Source organism: Balaenoptera physalus, assembly GCF_965194825.1.
Source record: "Balaenoptera physalus genome assembly, chromosome: 13".
Classification (NCBI taxonomy): Eukaryota; Metazoa; Chordata; class Mammalia; order Artiodactyla; family Balaenopteridae; genus Balaenoptera; species Balaenoptera physalus.
In genome coordinates, this window is record NC_138892.1 from 6,258,619 (window position 1) to 6,281,422 (window position 22,804).

A 22,804-nucleotide genomic window follows, 5' to 3' on the forward strand; every position below is an offset into this window, starting at 1 on the left:
GCCTAGTCGCTCCACGGCATATGGGATCTTCCCAGACCAGGGCTCAAACCCGTGTGCCCTACATTGGTAGGCAGATTCTCAACCGCTGCGCCACCAGGGAAGCCCACATGACTCTTTTTGAATTATGGTTTTTACTTGAGTGGTTTTAATAAACCAAAGCAAATCAAGTTCATGTCCCCTCAAGCCTTTTACAAATCCCTGACCCTTTTCAAATTTGCTTCTTCTTATCTTCTTGCATATTCTCTCACAACCAGATATACTTACAATAAGGCAAATGTACTTTTTTCCCCCCTTTTTTTCCTCACTGCCAGTCGATTTGCCTTCACTCTTGCTTTTTAGGCGACTCTACACTTTTCTCTGAGGGCTTCGATGTCCTAAGGTGGTGGGATGGATGGTTTACACGGCAGAGTCAGATCTCACCTGCATGCGAGCTGAGTAAGCTAGCTTGCCCCTGTTCCGTGGGCGCCAGCAGGACTCGTGGGACCCCCGGGTCAGAGTCCAAGGGCCTCAGAACTCACAGCACAGCAAGCAGCCCCCCAGGTCCCGTCCACCCAGGAGGATGTGCAGACAGGGAACTTGCATCCCGGCTGAAGGACGCCCAGCTTGGGAAACCCACCCCTCGCTTTTGTAGTGAACGGGAGCCAGGCTGCTGTTGTCTGGAGGGAGATGTTACCTCATCCCTAGAAGGTGCTCGCTGTCAACAAAACCCTGAGAAACGGCTGCGGGAAGGAGGCATCAGTGCTCTGCACCCTCCACATCCCCACGAGGACGTGCGGGCAAGCGCAGGGCCGGGCGCGCACAAGAAAGCTGTGTTGTCCGTCTGTAGTTGTCGGCAGTCCCCTCTAGGAAGTCGGAGGAAGTACAGGGAACTGCCGGGGGCTGACGTCGCCCTTGGAAGGTGGTGGATGGTTGCCCTTCTGTTTCCTAACCAGTGGGAACACGGGTCCTTCAGCGGCCCTTTTGGTTTGTGTTAACGGCAGGTGTTTTTGTTCATAGTTTCTTGATTCTTTGGGAACAAAGGACTTTTGGTCTTGAGTTTGTTTGGGGGCCAGATGTTTTATCTGGAGGGCCATGAGTTTGTTTTCATTTCTAGATTGTGTCCTTTTAAGACTCTTCCTTGAAAATGTTCAGCCACATGCTGAAGACCATCCAGGCTGGCAGTTCCCCCACTGCAGTTTCTTATTCCAGCTAAGGCCCCTGTTTCAGCCTGTTCCCTGGGGCCACTCCACCACTGATGATGGACTCAGAGCCTGATGCTTCCGGAGCCAGGTGTCACTGATCAGTCAGACAATTCGATACGATCAGTACTCATGTTTACCTTGACTGTAGAACTGTCAGTCTTTTCCTAGGAGTCTGGGGAATTTTTTAATCCTCAAAAGATAAATAAACACATGAGAAACTCTGAAGAGCTCAGTTTTGGGCATCTTCAAACAGCTAATGGATGTGTCTGGGGACTGCCCCAGAGAGGGCTTCCCAGTGACCCTCCCGTGCTTAGTCACTGCCAAGAAGCCCATGACCATTTTCAGCCGTTCCTTTCCCCAGATGGGCAGGGACACCCGCTCTGGAGGATCCAGCCCTGCCCTTGGATCGGGGCGCAGGGAGTGAACCTTCTCACAGAGAGCCTGGACTGGTGTTGGAGAGAGAAGGGAGCAAACCGCTTCCTGGGCCCAGCGTCCCCCTACGTCCAAACGGATGCGGACCCTGCCATCTCCCAGCCGCCTCCCACCAAGACGGTCTGGCCAGGGGACGGACGTGTGGCGGGAGTTCCTGTTGGTCCATGCTCAGGGGGCCTGCCGGCTCCAGAAAGCCACCCCTGGCCCCTCAAGCCCCTCTTGTGTCTTCCTTCTCCTCAGAGACGGGCAAGTGCCTTTCTCGGGCCAAGGCCTCACCCCAGGCCCAGCTGTCCTGCAGCAAGGTGGGCGGTGTGGAAAGCTGCTCCCTTTCCTGCCTGGCCCACACACTCTTCATGCCAGGTAACCCAAGGCTGTCCCCGGGATGGGATGGCGGGCGGGGCTCCCTTCCCTGGGATCCAGCCTCTGCTCCCTGCTGTTCTCCAGGAGAGGAGCCCAACCTAGGAATGAGGACCCCCAGCCCTGGTCACTGAGTGACCCTGGGCAGCTGTCTGGTTCTGTGGGGGCCGCAGTGTCCTTCTCAAAAGTTCAGCGGACGCATTCCTGCCCAGCCACTTAGCCTGTAGTCATGTAGCAGAAACGGACTGACGTGAGGGTCAGTCCTGACCTTCATCGCATTCAGTGACCCCTCCAAGGCCCCCAGGATGTGCGGGTGCTGGAAGGCGGGGGGCACCCAGGCCCACCTCCGCCCTGGCCTCTCTACAGACTCGGACGACAGCTACAGCCTGAGCTGCGGTGTCCCGGGCCTCCAGGGCAAGATGCTGCAGAAACGCAACAGCACCGGCTCCAGCACCGGGCCCAGCTGCTCAGGTAGTCCCTGGCCTGTCCATACCGCACGCACCTGCGGGACCCCTTGACTTTCCGTCCAGCACCAGGCCAGGGGGAGACAGAGGGGCATGGCCCAGGGAAGGCCTGCTGGCCTGGGGCCTGCCCAGTATGGCTCAGGGTGCCAGGGAGCTAAGAGCAGGGCCAGGGCCCAGAAGCAAGCAGGCTGTAAGTTGAGTCCCAGCCCAAGGGCAGTGGACCATGGAAGGGCCCTTCCGGCTCTGGGCCACAGTTCCAGAGTGGTTTAGTGACCCTAAAGTGCTATGGGTCTGTGGATCTCAGATTCCATTTCAGCGAAGGGAGTCACATCTACTGCGGCCACAAGGTTCTAAAAACTGCCAGAGTCAGAGCTCCCCCGGGAGACCACCCACCCACCCCACCCCACCCCAGGAATACTGGAGGCACACACACCCCCGTGCACTTTAGGACACAGCCAGATCCCCTGCCAGCAGGAGGCTGTGCTTCGGCAGCTTCTCCTATTCAGGATGCTGGATTCAATGATATGCTTAATACATACACGATGTAATTCTAAGCTTCTGTGACTATAGGATTCTTTGGTCCAAGGGTCTGTTTTGCTCTTGGAAGGAATCAGCGGCTCTGGCATCTGTATCATTTCAAATCCCCTTCCCTTCCTTGCTTCCCTCTCTCGTCTGCGCTGCCCCTTTTCCTGAAAGCACCAGCCACATAAAGTAGCTCTGGTGATGGGGGAGAAGGCAGGAGGTTTGCCCTTCCTCCTCCACCGACCTCTGGCTGGATGGCCCCTGGGGCGAGCATGACCCCACCGTCCACCCTTGCACCTTTTTCCGGGAGAGAAACAAGGCAGCAGAGGTCCCCACCCACGGCTCCCAGTGGGTTTGTCCCCCTGGCAGCCCCCTCACGCTCAGGCACTCCCTCCGCAGCCCCCGGCCCCATCACCTCCCTGCCCAAAGGAGAGGCCGCCACCTGGGGGGATTTGGACTTTCCCCAGGTGCCCCTGCCACCCTCATCAGGCAGAAGGCCCGGTTCAAGATTCGAGATGCCAAGTGCCACCTCCGGCCCCGAAGCCGGGAGCCGGCAAAGGAGGCCCTGAGGCAGTTGCTGCTGGGTGAGTGGGTCGCCCTGGTACCAACCCACACGGGGGGTGGGGGGAGGTCCCCATGCCTGGGGGCTGGGAGCCCAGGGTCCAGCAGGGCTGGGAGCCCAGGGGTAGGGCCTCTCTTCGTCCTCACCACCGTGGTCCCTTAGCCCCAGGAGCCACGCCTGGTGGACCATACACAGTGGTGGTGTCCCTGGGGAAGAAAACCAGCACTTGAGTGGAAAAGCATCCCTGGGGTCCGTCGGCCCGTCTCCCTCGGGGTTAAATGAGCTCCCCCAGAGCAAGGGCTTTCTGCACAGCCTGGTCGTGTCCAAATGGGAGGAATCCCGGGCTCCCTCAGCGGCTCTCTCTAGAATGAGGGTGGCCCAGAAGGGTGTTCCAGGCTGGGGGAGAGCCTGGAGAAAAGGACCAGAGGAAAGCATGCCAGCTCTGTTTCCACGAAGATTCCCAGACACCTTAGGATTCCTCCTCAAATCTGACAAACCTCGGCCCCCAGCAGGCCTCACCTGGGCCGAGTGGCCCTGAGCTGGAGCTGCACAGCTTTGCTACGGAAGGCGCACGAAGTGCCTCACGTGCAGCGGTGTGATGGCCTCGGGAGGGCTGGGTGCAGGGCGTGGCTCAGCCCCCCCGGCCCCTCCTGAGACCTGGCCTTCTCCAGCCTCAGTTTCCCCGTCTGCACATGGACTCTTAGGCAAGGCGGGACCCTGGCCACCAGCCGTCTGTGTGCAGGGTGAGGTAGGACCGTGCTCCCCGCCCCGTGCCACCTTTGCCACAGTGGCCCCTTCCTTGTCCAGAAAACTGCCACGTGACCTTTGTGACCCTCAAGTGTGACTCCTCCAAGAAGAGGCGCCGTGGCCGAAAGTCCCCATCCAAGGAGGTGACCCACATCACAGCAGAGTTCGAGGTTGAGACAAAGATGGAAGAGGCCTCAGGTGGGTGAGGAGACCCCTCAAGGGGTGCGGAGGGCCTCAGCGAGGACAGTGGACTGGGAGGTCTGCTGGGCATGAAGCCAGGCTGCCACCCAAGCCACGGCTACCGGAGGTGGAGGCCAGCCAGGCAAGCAGGGGAACTGGCAGGGCTCAGGGCCGGGCCCTCAGAGCAGCTGCCCAGCCCAGGGTGGAAGAGGAGGCCCGGGGCCACGAGAGGAGCAGGGCTGGGGCCTGCAGTGACGGCCACAGACCTCTCCCCACTGCTCCACGCCCTCACCGGGGCCTGGAAGGGCTCATGCCTGCAGCCTCCCCAGGACCGTTGAGCCAAGGACCTGTCTTTCCCAGGTTCCAGCAGGGGCCTTGTGGGATGCTGGCTGGTGTTTCATACCAGCAGTTCTCTCTGGGCTGTAGATGAGAGTTGAGTTGTGACAGAGGAGCAGAGATCTGTCAGCAAGTGTGTGCTGTGTGTGCCTGGCCCTGGACGCTGTGGAAAGAGGGGACAGACCCTTGTCCCCGCACTGGCGGCACGGCCAGCCAAGGGAGACGCCGGACGGCGGGCGCGTGAGAACGAACAGGGCACAGCGCCGAGGGCCCGCCCCTAGAGAGGGGCCCGGACTCTCCCCCAGAGAGGTGCCATTTGAATCGGGACTTGAAAACAAAGTTCACCAAGTGGAACTGGTGGCAGGGATGGCATTCAGGCAGAGCGAACAGAACAGGCAAAGGCCCAGAGGTCAGAGAGAGCAGGGTGTGTTCCGGAAGCAGTGAGGAGGGCAGGGCGGCCGGAAGGCAGAGTTCACGGTGAGTGTCGGATGCTGGGGGTTAGAGCTAGTGAGGCGGGCGGGGGCTGGACCACGAGGGGCCTGGGATTCAAGGCGGCAGAGCTGGATGTTGTCTTGGATGCAGTGGCAGCCTCAAGGGTGTTTGAGAAGCAGCCGGGGCCCCCATGAGTGAGCTGTGCCCTGGGCAGGGGACGTGTTGCAGTGGCAGAGGCCGGGCTTCTACTCAGATCTGCTGCGGGGCCCTTGAGCAGCTCATACCTCTCGGAGCCTCGGTCTCCTGCTATCAGACATTCGCAGCAAGGGTACCTCAGCCCGGGGCCAATGCGAGAAGGCTCGGAGCAGGGGCCCGGCCCAGCGCGGCGCCTGGCAGGGCAGCCTGGTGGAGAGACGGCTCGCGGCGGCGGGGCGGCGGGTCGCGAGCTCTGTCTCGCCCGCCCCTGCAGACACCTGCGAGGCCGAGTGCGTGCGGAAGCGAGTGGAGCAGAGCCTGCAGGCCGCCGTCAAGACTCTGCGCAAGTCCGTCAGCCGGCAGCACTTCTCCGTCCAGGTCGCAGGCACTGAGTACGAGGTGGCCCAGCGGCCGGCCAAGGCCCTGGAGGGCCAGGGGACGTGTAGCACAGGCCAGGTGCTGCAGGACGGCAAATGCGGTGAGTCCCTGCCCTCAGCCACTCCAGTGTCACCCTGCAGACTTTCTCTGTCCTTCCTTCCGTGTGGGCCCAGGTAAAGAGCCCACGGGAGACAGACATGTCGGGCCGGGACAGGGAGACAAGGAGGCCTGCCGGGGAGAAGTGCCGTAGCACTTAGACGTGACGGCTGTCATGAAAGAGCACTCCCCTGGGGCCGGGACCGAGTATACCTGTGACCTGCCCGCGGTCCCGAGGAGGGGCGGGCCGGGGAGAGCACAGGCCAGCAAGGCCCCAGCCGAGGGGTGTGAGGGTCATGGGACCAGTCCGTGTGGCTCGAGAAGCCTTCCCAGCAGAGGCATGTGGGAGCTGAGGGCGGAGGAGGAGGAGGGTGAAGGTGTCCGGGAGGCTGAGGGCCCCCCGGCGGGGCGGGGGCAGTGCTGCAGGGAGCAGGGGAGGCCAGGCCACTGCCGGGGCCGTGGGCAGGGCGGCCAGGTCCGGTGAACGAGGCTGGGGATTTGACCGGCCCCCATCGAGAGGGGACGGGTTTAGAGACAGCCCCTGGCGGCTCAGAGGTGAACTTGACTGAGTCCTGGTTCTAGTGGGGCTGACGGTTACGAGTGGGGCTGACGGTTACGAGTGGGGCTGACGGTTACGTGGGAGAGAAGGCAGGCAGCCAGCGGGTGAGCATATCCGCAGGCCAGGTGAGGGCTTGCTGGCCCCGGTGCTGCCCTGGGCACTCTGGGAAGCACTGGCCCGCACTGAGCCGGGGGCAGCCGCATCTGCCCTCTGCCGTGGGAAGACCAAGTGGAGGGCGGCAGCGGAGCGGAGACCTAGCCAGGCACGGTAGAGCCTGGAACCAGGGGCAGCAGGAGAGGCAGGCAAGGAAGAGAGAAATTGAGAGCACGCTTTGGAGAGGGAGGCGAGGGAGAAGGAGGCTTCCAGGACGACTCCAGGGGTTCGGTCCACTCGGGCAGAGATGGCATTGTTTTCGGATCTGGGAGAAACTTGGGGGAGGGGCTGGCGGAGGCGGGGGTCCCAGCTGTCCTTGTCAGTCTGAGACGCTCACGAGTCGTCCTGGTGAAGGCGCTGACTAGGTTGGAGCCACAAATCTGGAGCACAGAGTGTAGCCTGGGCCGGAGACACAGGCTGGGAGCCGCTGGAGAGGAGGTGGGATTTAGGAGTGGGGGGAGGGCCGGTCCCCCGCAAGGGGGGAGGGGGAGGGACTTGGGGATGTCATTCCTTTATTTTTAACCACTTATTTTGAAACCATTTCAAACTTTCAGAAACACTGCCAGACAGAACAAAGAGCTTCCGTATTTTCTTCATCCAGTTTCCCCCATTGCGGATGTCTTACAGCATTCGCGCCGTCATGCTTTCCCGCGCGTGTGGCGTGCTTGTGTGCCTTTACGTCACCTGCTAAATTCCACCAACTCTTCCGACAGCATCCCTTTCCTCTCCGTGTTGTGTTTAGTGGTCATGTCTCCAGAATCCTTCATCTGGAGCAGTTCCTGGCTCTCCCCCTGCCTCTCCTGTCCTGCCCTCGGCCATCCCTAAGTTCTGTAAGATGACCCTCAGCTGCGTCTGGTGTTTCCTGGTGACCAGACTCAGGGCCTGTGTTCTTGGCAGGAAAACCACGCTCCACGTCTGCTCTTCAGCGCCCCCGTCAGGAGGCACAGGGTATTGCCCTGGTCCACCACTGGTTCCTCCACCTTAATTCACCATTTTCCCTCTGCAATTGATTAGGATTCCATGGGGATGTATTTGAGTGTGCACCAACACCCTGCTCCCCATCAAACTGCCATCCACTCGCTGACAGCCACCCAATTAGCCACCTCTACAACTGTTGCCAAGCCGTGTTTTTGATTTCTGTCATCCCTCCTACATTTATTAGCATTCTAGTGTGAGAGAGAGCTTTCCCTTCTCCCACATGTTGGCATGTATCTATATATCTATGCATTTATGTCAGTGTGGACTCACAGATTCCTCACTGGCTTGTAATCCACTCCTAACATGACGTAGTTCAGTGCTCAGGTTGTCCCCACTTCAGCCAGTGGGTGCCCCATCAGCTTGGCCCCTGTGTCCTTTTGACATGGCTCCGTCACTCATTGAGCATTCTCTTACTGTCTGGCAGTAAAGATGTTTCAGACTCAGCTTGTGCTTTCCCTGCCTTGGAATCAGCCAGATCTCCAAGGACCCCTGTTCCTTTTAGAGGAGGAGAGTGTGTAGAAAGCGAAAGCTGAGGGACTCATTGCTACTGGAGTGTCGCTGCTTCCAGGCCCTCATTGGACAGAACTAGAAAGTATAGGTATGCATATATTACATGGAGACCTATGTACCTATGCTATTCCTGTAGCTGTGTGTGTGTGTGTGTGTGTGTGTGTGTGTGTGTGTGTGTGATAAAACCATGAGTTCATGCCAATACCTCCAATTCAGTACCTCAGGATTCTTTCTAACTTTCTTTTTCCATGTTATTTTTCCATGTTTCTAAATATCTTGTCCCATGAGGCATTCAGCTCCCTTTCTCCTTAACTTATTTTCTCAGTCTGTTCCCTTACTTACTCATCAGTTTGCTTATGTGGCCAGTGCAGCCAACCACACTGGCTCTCCTCAGCCCAGCATCTCTGTATCCTCAGCCCCCAGGCCCCTGTCACTCCCCCAGCCCCTCTGCACCTGCGCCCCACGTCCTCAGATGCCAGCTCCGCCACAGGGGGAAAGAAAGGGGAGCCGGCAGGGGGGCTTGGTTTGGATGAAGTTGACTGTGGGGCATCTAGGAGGCAGTTGGTACACAGGCTGAGGGCCCAGGGCTGGAAGGCAGCATGTGGAGCAGAGGGGGGACGAAAGTCCCTGCAGAGACACTTACGAGAGGGCTGAGGCGAGGGGTCTGCAGGGGACCCTGAGTGGCAGCCGCCAGGCGGGCGCATGAGACCAGGACAGGGTCCTCGCAGACGACCGCCGCCTGGCTCCTACCCCCTCCTCCTCTGGCATGGGTCTGGGCCCCTCTGTGCCCCTGGAGCCACAGGGGCGAGAGCTGGGCCCTATGTGGAAGGACAGAGCCTGGGCCTGAGGCACCAGCAGACAGACGGCCAGACCACCTGGCCACTGCTCCCCACCTCTGCCCCCAGCAGTCTCTCCACGTTGCCTCCGCAGTGGCCTGCGGGCCTGGCACCTACTTCAGCGGAGAGCCAGGCCAGTGTGTGCCGTGCACGCCGGGAACCTACCAGGACGGGAACGGCCAGCTCAGCTGCACGCCGTGCCCCAGCAGCGACGGGCTCGGCCTGGCTGGGGCCCGCAACGTATCCGAGTGTGGAGGCGAGTAGGGGCCCTCCCTGGAAAGAGGGGCTGGGGGTGGGGGAACAGGGCACCTCCTGTCTCCACCGAGGTTCCCAAAGCAAAGGCCCGGGTGCCTCGTGGTCTTTTGTAAAGCTCTTTGCCGTTTCCAGAGCCTGTCAGGACCTCCACGCAGCTGCACTTACAAAGTGCGTTGCAGACCCACAGTGCGTGCGCCAGATGCACGGCGGTGAGCAGGCGCTGGGCTGCACTTGGTGCCCTTTAAAACTGCACCAGGCAGGTTGGGAAGGACTTTACAGTTTACCACTTGCTCATTTACAGGTCAGCTTATAGCGGAGGTACGTAGTACTTTATAGTTGACCAAACACGTGACACCTCATGGGGCACCCCTCATTGTCGAAATGCTTTATGGAGTGCGGCCAGATACTTGGGGAAGAACTGTGCTCTACACAAAGAACTTTACAGTTGGCTTTTTGGATGGTTTGGAGAGCCCTTTTTCAACTTACCAAGCACAATTTGGTTTGCAAAGAGCTTTTCCATTTACTACCCCCACTTAACCTCATCTGTGAAATGGGCTTGTAGCCTTCCCCCATCAGCCTCCCTTCCTGGCCCATTGTGGGGATCACCCAAGAGAGTGGATGGGGAAAGGTGTGCTGGTGAGTGGGACCCTTAGGGTGGCGGAGACCTCCAGCCTTCTCTGGGGGACAGAAGAGATCAGAGCCCAGCCCTGAGTCCCTGCAGGCTGACCCGCTGCCCTCTGGCCCCTGCCCCCTCCAGGAGTGTGGTCTGTGCCCCAGGGGAGGTAGTACCTGTCAGAGAGCACAGAGAGGCCACTGGGGGAGCAGAGAATTCCAGGGTCTGGGCTGAGAAGGCACTAAACCCACGCCTCGCTCAGCGCCGGAATACCCTCTACATCCTGACTTTTTGCTAGAATGTATTGTCTCCTCCCTTTGTCCCAGCTGTGCCCTAGGGACCTCACAGAACCCCCTCCCTCTGCTCCGGCCCAGCCAGGCAGATAGACAAGGCAGCATCAGCCTGGAGCTTAAGAGCCCCAGGTCCTCATGTGAAGACAGTGTGGCCCGCCCCCTGGGCAGAGCCCCCTAAATAAATGGCCTCCACGACCTCCCACCTCCACGTGTGGTGTCCACATTTCTCAGCTCTGGAGCAAGGCCACTTCTCAACCCGCAGCCCTTCTAGCTGGTGGGAGGAGAAAAGCCAGGCCTGAGCAAGACCACACAGCGCACTCCTCCCCCTCGACCCCCCACCTTGGTGCCTTGGTGCCTTTCCCAGGACAGGTGAGGGCTGAGCTGAGCGCCCCGCCCCCAGCTTGAGCCGTGACCTCTGACTTGCAGGCCAGTGCTCTCCAGGCTTCTTCTCCACCGACGGCTTCAGGCCCTGCCAGGCCTGCCCCGTGGGCACGTACCAGCCAGAGCCTGGGCGCACGGGCTGCTTCCCCTGCGGAGGGGGGCTGCTCACCAAGCACGAGGGCACAGCCGCCTTCCAAGACTGTGAGGCCAAAGGTGAGGACTTCCCCCCCCCACCCCTCCGCTCAGGGTCAAGTTTCCCTGGATGCCCCTCATTTCCTGCCCTGGCAAACCTCCAAGGTCAGAGGAGGAGCCTGGAGCCTCAAGCAGTGGACACGGGTGACGAGCTCTGGGCTGCGCACGAGGACAGGGACGGCGGGGGTCTGACACAGGCCTGCCTGGGGGCTCGGATGAGAGAGCCTGGCAGGCACGGAGGCTCCAGCCTGCAGCTTTGAGCCCCCAGCCGCCAGCTCCTCAAGACGCTGGGGAGGCTTTGAGCTGCACTGGGAGGAAGGTTGGGAGGGGAGGAAGGTGAGGTGGGGCAGGAGGCGGAGGGGCAGTGGGGCGAGGTCAGAGGTCAGAGGTCTTCAGGGCTGCCGGGGCCCTGCAGTGCGGCCCCTCTTCCCCTCCACGCCACCAAAGCTCCACCGCCGCCCCAGGCTTGACTCTCCACTGAGGGACAGTCCTCCCCACCTGCTGATGGCCCGACATACAGACTCTGAATCTTCCCCAGCTGTCCAGCCCCACCTCCCCCGGCTCCTGCCAGGTTTTCTCCCCTTGACTGGTAGCCTCCCAGAAGGAGTGTCTGGACTCCACCTCCTCTCCTGTCATTCTCTCCGAATCCCCGCCAGCCAGACCGTCACCCCACTACGCCCAGCGTTTGCTCCCGTCAGGGCGGCCCACAGGGTCCCTGAGTTGCTGGAGCCCAAGTCCGTTCTGTCTGCGTCTCCCGAGACTGGGACGCAGCCCCCTTGCAGCGCTCTCCCTGCTCCTCCTCGGCCTGGGCCCCAGGCCCCGCTCAGCCTCCCCCCGCCCCGCCCCCGAGCGCTGGGACGTCCCAGGCCCCGTGCCCTCGCCGCTCTTGAGTCTGGATGAACGCATCTGCTCGCTTTAAGTAGCATCTCTGCACGGGTGCCCCCAGCTTCCGTTTCCATCCAGCCTCTCCCCTGAACTGGACTCTGCCCTCCTGCCAGGCCACAGCTCCGCATCGTGTCTAACAAGCATCTCAGATTCCACAAGTCCGGGCTCCCCTCCAGTGCACGGTGGCTCTTCCTGCCACGTGCTCAAGGGAACCTTGGTGTCACTCTGAGGGCTCTTTCCCCCTCCCTTCACACCCAGTCTGTCCGCAGCCCCTGCGGCTCTAGCTTCTAAACAGCCCGACTGGGCCTTCCCTGGTGGTCCAGTGGTTAAGACTCCGTGCTTCCCCTGCAAGGGGCACGGGTTCCATCCCTGGTCGGGGAGCTAAGATCCTGCATGCCGCACAGCGCGGCCTAAAAAATAAATAGACGCAGAGTGACCTTGACCCAGGCCACCGCCACTTCTCCCCGATGGCCCTGGCCTGTCCTGCCTGGGCCTCCGCCCCCCCCTCCACCCCCCAGAGCCCACTCCCAGTGCAGCAGCCGGGGACACGGGGCAGCTCCAGGTGGCCTTCCTCGCTCACAGGAAAGCCCAGTCCTCACCGTGGCCCCTGACCTCTGCTCCGGCCACAGCTGGCACAGACACGGCCCACCTCAGGGCCAGCTCCGCACTCCTCGGGTCTCCACGCCGGTCCCCTCGGTGCTGCCTTCCCTCGCCTCCCTCCACAGCCAGCCCTATGGCATCTCACTTTCCGTTTATTATCCCCAGTGGAGGGACAGACGGGCATCCCACGCAGCCAGAGTACGACGTGGGCCCCGGGGCAGGGCTCGGTCTGCCTGGCTCGCTGCTCAGAGCCCGTGGTCCACAGCACCCCCTGCACTGTCGCGGGCAGGGTCGGGGGGCAGAGGGGTCGGCCTCTCAGCGACTGGGCGCGGGTGGTGGGAGGTTAGCGGGCAGTGGGGAGGGGCCTTGAGCTCTGTGCTGAGTCAGCCCTCAAGGGCAGGGAGCCCTGGGGAGAATGCCGCCTGCCCTTTCCCACCGGCCCCCACCCCCTCCACAGTGCACTGCTCCCCCGGCCACCACTACAACACCACCACCCACCGGTGCATCCGCTGCCCTGTCGGCACCTACCAGCCCGAGTTTGGCCAGAACCACTGCGTCACCTGTCCGGGCAACACCAGCACAGACTTTGACGGCTCCACCAACGTCACACACTGCAAAAGTAGGTGCCGCTCTTCCCACGGCCGAGGAGCTGCGGGTGCCGGGAGGGGACTGGGGGCAGGTTGTGAGGGCAGGGTGAGCTCTGACCTCAGGCCGTGTCCGCGGTGACACGGACCGGGAGGCCGGTGACTCCTCCCTGGCCCGTCACATCCGCATGTTCACTCGGTGGGACACCCTGTGGTGTGGAGTGTGCGGCCGGTTTGGCCGGCCCCCTGCGCTCCACGGAGCGACCTGATTGCACCGTCGTTCGTCGGTTCCCATGGCTAACCTGAGCCTCAGTGCCGGGCCAGGCCCCACTCCAGGCTCTGGGTCTGCGGAGGGAAAAGTCAGGGCCCGTGCCAAGGAGGCTTGTGGGGCAGCTGCCCGCGCCAGACCCTGCAGCTCTGTAGGCGCAGGATGCTTGGGGTGTACCAAGGGTGCAGGCAGAAGAGGGAGACCAGACGGCTGCCCTGTGTCTGTAGGAAGCTCCGTTTTAGCCAAAAGAAACGTGGCAGCATAAGACAATCTGGGAAATAGATCATCTCCGAGCCCCTCACCAGCAAGTCATCTGGGCCTAACCCAGAGGGTGCTGTCTTTAGGGATTTCTGATTCACTTTTCAGAGCCCTTTAGGGCATATGTTCTGGTATTTTACCCTTTCCCTAATCAATTTCCAGCCAGTGACCCCTTTTCTGGGCTGCTGGTCATGTTTGGAACAGCCTAATGGCCCGTGAAGGAGATTTAATCCTCGTCGTGGACGCCATCCCCTCTGCCCGGGCTGTCCCGGCTGGGCTTGGCCTCCTGCTGCAGCTCAGCACAGGCAGGGTTTTAAGTGTTTAAACATCCTAATAAGGAAAAGTGGGGGAAAAGTGGGAGGGAAGCTTCTGGAATGATAAGGTGAAAATGAAATGTTTCCCAGAAATTTTGATGTGAGGAGATCTTTAAATGAAAATGTGTGAGAAAATTATGTATATTTAGTATTTACATTCAATTTTCTTTGCATAACTTTCTTTATGCAGTTAAGCTAGGAACCGTTTAGCTCATTAAAAAAAAGTCACGTTTGGCCTCTTTGAGGATGCACGGCTTAGCTAAAATTGAAAAGATAGATAGGGAAGTGTGTCTCCTGCTGGTCCCTGAGCCTGACTGCTCCCTGGGGAGGGCCACACCTGGCACCTGGGGGGCACTCGGGATGTTGAGCAAAGGGATACACAGACGAGTGAGTGGAGAGAAAGGGGACGTTGGGGCACACTTGGCCTTGGCTGAGACACGGAGGAGAGCATGGGCTGGCGGGGAGCTGGCAGCTGCGGGGACATGGACGCACCTGCCGGGGTGGGGGGGGCGGGTGGCGAGCGGCTCCAGGCAGGAGGCCAGGACGAGGCCCGGCCGCGGAGGTTCAGGTGAGGCAGCCCAGGAAGGGGGTCACCCGAGCTGGGCCTCCGAGAACCAATACGGAACGGGGACCCGCCCCCCGCTGAGGGGTCCCCGAGGGAAGACCGGCCTGGAGCCTGGCCTGCTGGCGGGGAGGACCGGGTAGAGGGGGGCCAGAGAGGGGGCGGAGCACCTACCAGCCCTGCCCTGGGCCGCCAAGGCTGCCGAGGGCCAGCCGGGCCTGACCAGGGCACGGGCCGTGGTGCCCACAGACCAGCACTGCGGCGGCGAGCTTGGCGACTACACGGGCTACATCGAGTCCCCCAACTACCCCGGCGACTACCCGGCCAATGCCGAGTGCGTGTGGCACATCTCGCCGCCCCCCAAGCGCAGGATCCTCGTCGTGGTCCCCGAGATCTTCCTGCCCATCGAGGACGGGTGTGGCGACGTCCTGGTCATGAGGAAGAGCGGTACGTGCCGTCCAGGGGGCGGCCTCCACCACACGCCCACCCCTCCCCCGCGGCACAGCTCCGCGGGGCACTCACCTCCGTCCGACCCCAGGGGCTGCGCTTCCCAGAGCTGTGTGGAAAGGCCCGGAGAGCTTAGGGTGTGTCCTGAGTGTGGGAATCAGGACCTGGCCAGGTCTGGTCTCGATGCTGACCGCAGGCCCGCCTCTCATCCCAGCTGCCCCCCGCATCCTGCCACACCGCCCAGGGCGAGCCCCCAGGAGCAGCCCCTGCCCCGCAGGGCCTCTTCCCGCCTCTGTGCTTGGAGGGGTGGCGAAGGGCCAGCCCGTGCACTCACACGGGGCGCCCCAGGGTCCGCTCCCCCGCTCCGCGAGCTGCGGCCTCCCAGCTCACCACCCCCATGGGGGCTCCCGGTGAGACTTTGGGCGAGGGGCCGGCCCCTCAGCCGTGGGTGAGCACAAGCGCGTGCCCAGATGGCCACGGCAGCGAGAAAGGTGGGGAGCCCTGAGAACCCCCAGGCGCTGGGTAGAACCCCTTACGGCCTGTGCCTCGGCTGGGGACCTCGCTGCTGTGGCAAGGCCGCAGTGCCCCCAGGGAGCAAGCTCCAGGTCAGAATGTTAGGGAAGAAGAAGGGGGACAAGACAGACACAAAAACGTGCCCGCCCACTGGGGTCTGGGATGTGTCTGATACACAGAGACCGGCCAGAGGAACAGGAGAGTGGGGGGGAGGGGGGAGGGCCTTGCCCACTGTGTGCTGCATTGTTCCCAGGTGCCTGCACTGCCCACTCAGTGTAGCTGATGAGCAGGAAATGGCCCCCAGTGTGTGAATGGGAGGCCCGAGGCCAGGAGGGGCAAGGTACCCGGCCAGCGTCCTACAGCCAGTCAGAGCGCAGCCCAGGACCATCCCCCGCCCATTCCCGTCACCAGCCTCCCTAGTCCACGGCATCTTCCCCTCCACTCTCTGTCCACAGAGCTGAGCTCTAGGGAGGCCAGCCTCTCCCACCTCGAGGACACCTCAGGAAAGCTCCCCCAGGGAGCAGTGAGGAAGTGGGGCACCCTTTGGCCAGCCCCAGGCACCCCAGGGGTCAGCAGGCTCACCCTTGTTCATCTGCTCACCGGGAGAGGAGACTGACCCTCCACCCCAGCCCCGGCTCTGTGCTGGGTGCAGGCGTGAGCCCTGTCCTTGAGGAGCAGTTGGCAGGGAGACAGTGACAACCCTATAGAGAGGGGCTGTAGTACAGTGTTCACAGAGCAGTGAGGAAACAGGGTAGGGTGGGGGAGGAGCAGTCAGGGAGGCTTCCTGGAGGAGGAGGCACAGAAACTTGTCTCAGAGGGACAAGTAGGAACTGGGGCTGAGGGTCGGGAAGGGCATTTGGGGCCGAGGGAACAAGTGCGGGGACTGGAGAGCTGGAGTGTTTGGGGGACTGGGGGCTGTGAGTGCTGGATGGCTGACTGAGTGGGGAAGCCAGAGGCCTGTGGCAGGAGGTCAGGGACCGGGTGAGGAGCTGTGGATCTGGGGCAGCTCAGCCATGACGGGCCTCCGCCCCCTGCCCCGCCCCCAGCCTCACCCACCTCTATCACCACCTATGAGACCTGCCAGACCTACGAGAGGCCCATCGCCTTCACCTCCCGCTCCAGGAAGCTCTGGATCCAGTTCAAATCCAATGAAGGCAACAGCGGCAAAGGGTTCCAAGTACCCTATGTCACCTACGACGGTGAGTGTGGCCCCACTGCGCACCCAGGCTGGCCCTGGGGACACAGGAATAAATCACACGTCCCCGGCCTCAGGGAGCTCCAGCCTTGGGAGACTGTGGGGTCCAGACAGGCCCATAAGGGGGACAGCATGGTGCAGATGAGAGAGCTATTAGTGGTGTCTGCGGGCCTCAGAGGGAGGTGCTACCCAAGCAGGGTTTCGAGGGTTGAATAGAGGTTTTCTAGCTAGTCAAACCTGGAGGAGACCAGTGTGGGTGGAGGAGACAAAGGCACACAGTCTGAAGCCCTGGGGGAGGGCTGAGGCTGACGGGGAGCAGGAGGCAGGAGGGACCTTCGCCTTCAGCCTCTACCCTCACCTTCCTTCCTTCCCCACCGGCGGGTTTCGCAGAGGACTACCAGCAGTTAATAGAAGATATCGTCCGCGATGGACGGCTCTACGCCTCAGAGAATCACCAGGAAATTTTGAAAGTGAGTGAGCTTCCCTATGGGAAGGGATCATATAATCCTGGGATAGTGGCCTGTGATGATCCAGGGCCATCCCTGCCCCCAGCCCCGAGCCCAGCCCTGCACAGAAGTGAGGGGAGGAGAGTGATAACAGGAGAAGAGAAGGTGATGGGAGCAGGCGGCCAGGGGCAGGGCTGGGCCAGTGCCTCTGTCCTTCTAGCCCAGGACCTGCTGACGTGCCTGTGGGCAGGTTCCTTATGAGCTCTCGGCCTCACTTTACTCATCTGTGAAATGGGGAGAGCTCGACAGCATGGTCTCTTAAAATCAGGAGAATCCTCCGCTGCCTTTGGGACTGACTCCCTCCTCATCCCGCCCACATCCTGAGGAGTAGAGCCACCTAGTCATCCGGGGGCTGTGGCCGTCACACGGCGGGCACAGGCCAGGTCAGGGCCCAGGTTGTCACCGTGAGGAGCCAGACTCAGGGATCTGCTTGGGCTCTGAGGGTCGGGCCCCGGCCCAGCCCTGGGCAGACAGCACCCCCAGCCTGGGAGCCGAGGGTGGCGTGGAGGGCAAGAGCGGGGCTGGCCAGTCCCTCGCTAACTTCTGCTCCGGCTGCCACCTCCCAGCTGGGCGGCCCCAGGCAAGCTCTCTGAGCCCCGCCTCGTGTCTGAGAAACTGGGACGGCTCACAGAGTCTCCGAGCCCAGGCCTGGAGCACTCCTGCACACAGTAGGCAGTTTGTAAGCCAAGAGATTTGGCCCCCTGCTGCTGCACCCGGATGAGACCTGGGGGTCTCGGGGCACAAAGCCCCTCGTCGCCCTCCTCAGGCGCCTGTCTGTTTAGTGGGAACCAGAGGGTCGTCCTGGCCTCTCCGACTCTGTCCTGTTGACAGTGCCTGACTCTCTCGTCCTCGCCCCGGCCCTCTGCCCCACCCTGCGGCTGGGAGCATCTTTTCAGAACTAGAAGTGTTCCCGTCTCTTAGGACCAAGCCTTGGCCAGCGAGGCCCAGCCTGGCACAGCTACCACCTGCCTCCGCAGCGGCTCTCAGGCCTCCACTCCCCACCTCACTGGCCACGGCCTCCCAGGAACGCTCTCCCCATTCTCTCCTCAGTGAACGTCCTCCCGTCCTGCTGCTCTCAGCTCAGGCGTCCCATCCTCCGGGCCTCCCGAGCCAGGTTGCGCTCTGAGGGCCCCAGTGGCCCCCTTCTTGGCCATCAGGCCTGCAGTTTAGGTTTGTCCTGTGATTATTTGGCCCCCATCCCCCCTGCCGGGGAAGGAACCACAGGGCTTCCCCCTCAGCACTCTGTGCCCGGCACCTGGTACTGCGCCCAGCACATGGGAGGAACTCCACCAGTGTCTCCAAGGGTGTGGGTGCATGTGTGCACGTGGAAGAGGGAGTGTGTGTGCACGCGCGTGTGCGTGTGTGTGCCCGTTCGCACATGCCGGGACGAGTCACACCCCAAGACGGCCGCTTGAGACGATGAGCTCGTGGGGCAGCAAGCATGCGGCGCGGTGGCTGCCGGTCACTGGAGGTTCTCCCCCAGGGTGGCATCGCCCCACTTTACAGATGATGACCCTGGGCTCTGAGAGGGGGCCCAGCTGGTGAGTGACGGCGCCTGAGTGTGGGCCGCCTGGACCCTCGCGGCACACCTGTGCCGAGCACCCCGGGGCCAGGCTCTTGGCTCTCAGGACCGCACTCCCTCTTCCGCGCAGCCCTAAGAGGAGGGATCGTCACCCCGTCATTCAGATGAATGATTCACGTTCAGAGCAGCAGGGCCATTTTCCCAGGGCTGGGGCACTAGGCGGGGGACGGTGCAGCTGCGGTTTCCAGTCTGGCCTACTGGCCTCCAAAGAACTTGCTCTCTACTCTGTGTGCTCTGGTTTTCAACCTGGGGGGTTTGGCTGTTGTGTTTTTGCAGCGCACCCTTTTAAGATAAAATGTGACTGGAACTCCAAGAGTTAAAACGAATAGACTATGAAAAAAACAATTAGGCTATTAAAACCGAAAAACTATTCATGGCAAGGAGTCTGTAGGGTCCTGAAACACACCAGCCAGCCCAGCCTCTTCCCCCTTCCCGCATCCCTGCAGACACCCTCAGGCCCTCCAGGGCGCCGGGCATCGCAGAGGCGAGCGGCCGGGGCCTTCCAGCCTGGCCCCAGGCCCCTCAGCCTGGCCGCACCGTGTCTTGCAGGACAAGAAGCTGATCAAGGCCCTCTTCGACGTGCTGGCGCATCCCCAGAACTACTTCAAGTACACAGCCCAGGAGTCCAAGGAGATGTTCCCGCGGTCCTTCATCAAACTGCTGCGCTCCAAGGTGTCCCGGTTCCTGCGACCCTACAAATAACACTGGTGCAGCTGCCCTGCTTGGGGTGCCGGCTACCCGGGGGGGAGAGAGCTCCTCCCCTCCACAGTCGAAGCTAAAGGCGGCTCCGTGGGCCCCCACGCTGCCTTGGGAATCGCCGTGGCGTCTGCCCTTCAGGAATCGCCGACCAGCCCGTGGCAGGCGAGACCACATCCAGGCAGAGACCCCAGCCCGGCTGCACTCCTCTGATGCCGCCCCAGTGGGAAAACATTGCTTCAGGCAGCCTTTCTTGCTCCTTCCAGGACACCAGTAGCGCCCTCTCCTGAGCTGGCACCAGCGGACGCCACCCGGACCAGGACGCTCGGCCACCACCCAGGCGGGTCCCGGGCAGAGCTGACCTTTGGAGGTTGCACGTGCCCTCTGCCTGGTGCTTCAGGGGAGAGAGGGGCATGGTTGCCATGTCTCAAGGGGGCTCTCAGAGGCAGAATCCAAGACAGGAGGCCAGGCCGTGGAAGCAGGGGTGGTGAAGGCTCGTCTGGGGGCTGTGATAAGCCAGTGTCGATGCCGGCAGGGCGTCCACACCCGCCAGCTCCTCTGGCCGTGGGCCCAGGACACGGGCGAGTGCGGTTGGGCTCTCAGGATTCTGTGATGGGACAGAAAAGAGGTGCTGGGAGAGGAAACTGTAGATTTCTGCTTTCCCGTGATAGAGCATCTAATTAAGTACTATGTGTATATGAATATAAAGATAAAGATATATATACTTCTATTTGTGGGTACTTTAGGAGAATTCTCTTTAGTAACTGTAAATATTAATCGCCACCCCGTCATCTCCCAGCTGTTGCTGGCTTCCCTGACTGATTAAACTGCTCCTCCAGGCACTTGCCACGTCTGTTTACAAAGGCCAGGAGCCTCCAAGGCCGGGGGTGAGGCAGGTCGGCCCTGGACACGCGGTGGAGTACAAACGCTTGCGGAGCCGGGCTCCATGCTCTGCCAGCGTGTTGCCCTCCGATGGAATGCAGTGGAAAGCAGTGTCCCTTCGGACCCCTTCCTGGGGTCACAGGGCCCAGTGGTAAACTCTAGAAGGGGCCTGTGTCCGACCCGAGGCCATGACCGTGGAGTTCAAGCTGAGGGCGCTTGCCACCGGAAGGCAAGGCTTTGCCCCTGTGAGCACAGGCTGTGCTGAGCACCGGGGCCCAGGGAGGAAAACGGGCACCGGGACGGGGGGCTGCGCCCAGGCAGAGGCAGGCCAGCTGTCGGAGGCCGGGCTTCCAGTGCAGTCTTCTTTCTGCTGCACCCTGTGGCCTCCCTCTCAGAGTGTCTCTGTAAAGAAGGAAAGTCTGGAGCGTGACGGGGCTGCACCGTGTCCCACTCAGCCAGGAGCCAGGGCCTGGGATGGAGCTAGCGAGGACCTCCGACAGGCCGCGGCCTCGCCCACTGCCACGCTGCTGCTGCCACCAGCCGCGGGACACGCAGACGCTCTGTAGCTTTAGGGTTAACAGACATTCAGAATCCCAAGGAACACGGGCGAATCCTCAAACGAACCCCCGTCAACCATTCTGGTCGCCTTTAGGTGGTTTCCTCCTCACCCCAGACCCACGCGTGCCACTAGGGACGAGCGCGCCCTTTGAGAACGGCTGTGGCGCTGAGGGCGTGAGGCCTGGAGGTCCCGGGCTGGGTGGTGAGCAGGTCACGGCGGATTTTACAGTCCAGAGCGGGGCTCGGCGCTCAGGAGTTACTCACCGCCGTTACCTGCGTCCTCCGCAGCGGGTCCCCAGCTTGACTGATGCTGCCGTCAGCACCTTCTCTTCCAAAATCCAACTCAAGCGGGGAGGGTGCTGCACTTGGTCGGTAGCTCAGTGTCAGCTGGGGAGCCCCGTCCAGGCCACACTGCCCCCCCCCCCGGTCACAGTCCTTGAAGGCCGGTCACAGTTTCCAGAAAGAGGCCTGTCCTCCGCGTCAAGCCCTTGGTCCTCCCCAGAAATTAGGTGTGTCCTCCAGAATCAGCCCCCAACAATAGCTACCCAGGGGAGGGCACTGGGAAGGGTTTTTGGTTTGGGGTTTTTTTTTAACGCTCTCAGAAAGGATTTTTTTGATCCAGAGAAGACCAGAAAGAGCTCCCATCTCTCCTGAACCCTTTCTGCTGCTCCTTTGGGCGGTTTCCGGCAGTTGCCACCCACATACCCACTAACCTACCCACCCTTTCGGTGGGTCCACCCCGATACACAGCTCTCGCCACCACTGTGGTCAGACCCTGCCCCGTGTGCCCCGGGCAGAGCAGGACGGGGCAGTGCAGATGTGGGCCCCGCACCGTCTCGAGTGCCAGGGAGCCCATGACCCAAATCCGCCAGCCGCCCGCTGTCACCATCCAGCCCTCCCTCCCCAGTAAAACCGCCTCCCGCGCCATCAGGGGATTCAAAGTCCAGGGTTGGGGTCTTTCCTGAACCTCGTCAGCCCTCAGCCCCATGCTGGGGACCCTGGGGGTCCCACGTATTAAACGCAGAGCTGTCGCCACTCCTTGGGGCCTGGTGGTCCCAGGAGATCTACCCGGGCAACAAAGCTTGTTTCTTCATGTTTCCATGTCGTGGACGCAGGTGGTAGATTGACACAGGTGGCTCTTCCACCTGGCTCCAGGTGGAGGTGGAGAGAAAAGGGAAGGCGGACGAGGACTGGCCCAGGTAGGGCCGTTCCTGCGGTGAGTCCTGAAGAAGGACAGAAGCCGAGACGGGTGCAGAAGGCCTGAGCTGCCCAGGGGCTGAGCCAGAAGGAGCACATCCCACTCCTGGACGGGACGTTGGCCTCGAGCAGCCACAGACCCATCCCAGCCAGGGCCTGCCTGGCACGGACCCTCAGGGGCTAGCCAGTTGATAAACTCCAAGGAAAGGAGCTAAGCAACACATTTCTGGAAGCAAAAGCCTGCCCGCTGGCCAGGGCTGAAAGCAGGTGCCAAGGCCTGGCGATTCTGATGAGCTTGGTTCTGGCCCAGCAGAGCATCAGGCTGGGGCGACCGGAGCAGCTCTGCAGAGGTGGTAGTGGAGACTGAGGGGCCTCTGCCCCATGGGCCAGGCACCTCCTGGCACACTCTGCTTCCATGGAAATGTGCCCAGGAAAGGGAAGGAATCCGCTCAGGTCTAGTGGCCAAGCCCTCAGCAAGGGAGTGTTGAGGTCGCCTCATCTGCTTCCCCGAACTAGGCTCCTTTTCCCCAGTTGTGCCTTGCAGCTGCTGCGTGGTGCTGGCCCACCTCCCCCACCGGGGCTCTCCGCTTAGGGTCAGACAGCAGGTCGCACCTGCCAGGGGTGGTGGCCTCCTTCCTCAGTCTCTCCCAGCTCTTCGACTCTGCGGTGACAGGCTCGAGGAGGCCGTGGGGCCCGAGGTGGTGGCCTCGGGCAGCTTTCCCTCCTGCCACCCATGGGTTTGGGACATGCAGATAGAGTAGAACTGAGACCCCAGGCCAAGAAGCTTCCAGAGAGCGATGGCCCACAGAGACCCTCTCCCCCACACCTCTTACAAACCCACCTCTCCTACCTGAACCCTCGTTCTCCCAGAGACACAGCCAAGGTTACCCCTCTTCCACGACAAGAGGCCCCCGCCTGCTGGAGCTGGAGCAGGGGCCTAAGTGACATTTCAGGGGCGAATAAGACTTCCAGCACCTCCGCCGCCCCAGCTGAAAACTAAGATACTGAACTAAGTTGGGTCATTTAGCAAATGTTTGCTGAGCACCTACTGTGTGCTAGGCTCCTAGAAAGGCAGAGAGACCACAGCCCAGGGGCTGACAGGATG

At 61.5% G+C, this 22,804-nt stretch overlaps 1 protein-coding gene across 2 annotated transcripts in view; it reads left to right on the top strand.

Annotated features, from left to right (window-relative positions):
• Positions 1-19,904, top strand: part of SCUBE1 (signal peptide, CUB domain and EGF like domain containing 1) — a 134,008-nt gene extending 114,104 nt beyond the window's left edge. For both annotated transcript variants that reach the window (XM_082420538.1, XM_082420539.1), the window contains 12 exons: positions 1,854-1,973; positions 2,337-2,441; positions 3,424-3,540; positions 4,326-4,463; positions 5,683-5,886; positions 9,013-9,174; positions 10,506-10,673; positions 12,595-12,756; positions 14,373-14,570; positions 16,130-16,282; positions 16,669-16,748; positions 18,916-19,904. In XM_082420538.1, the coding sequence (XP_082276664.1) occupies positions 1,854-1,973; positions 2,337-2,441; positions 3,424-3,540; positions 4,326-4,463; positions 5,683-5,886; positions 9,013-9,174; positions 10,506-10,673; positions 12,595-12,756; positions 14,373-14,570; positions 16,130-16,282; positions 16,669-16,748; positions 18,916-19,068 (1,760 nt within the window). In that variant the 3' untranslated portion in view covers positions 19,069-19,904. The remainder of the gene's footprint in view (positions 1-1,853; positions 1,974-2,336; positions 2,442-3,423; positions 3,541-4,325; positions 4,464-5,682; positions 5,887-9,012; positions 9,175-10,505; positions 10,674-12,594; positions 12,757-14,372; positions 14,571-16,129; positions 16,283-16,668; positions 16,749-18,915) is intronic.
• Positions 19,905-22,804: the final 2,900 nt, after the last annotated feature.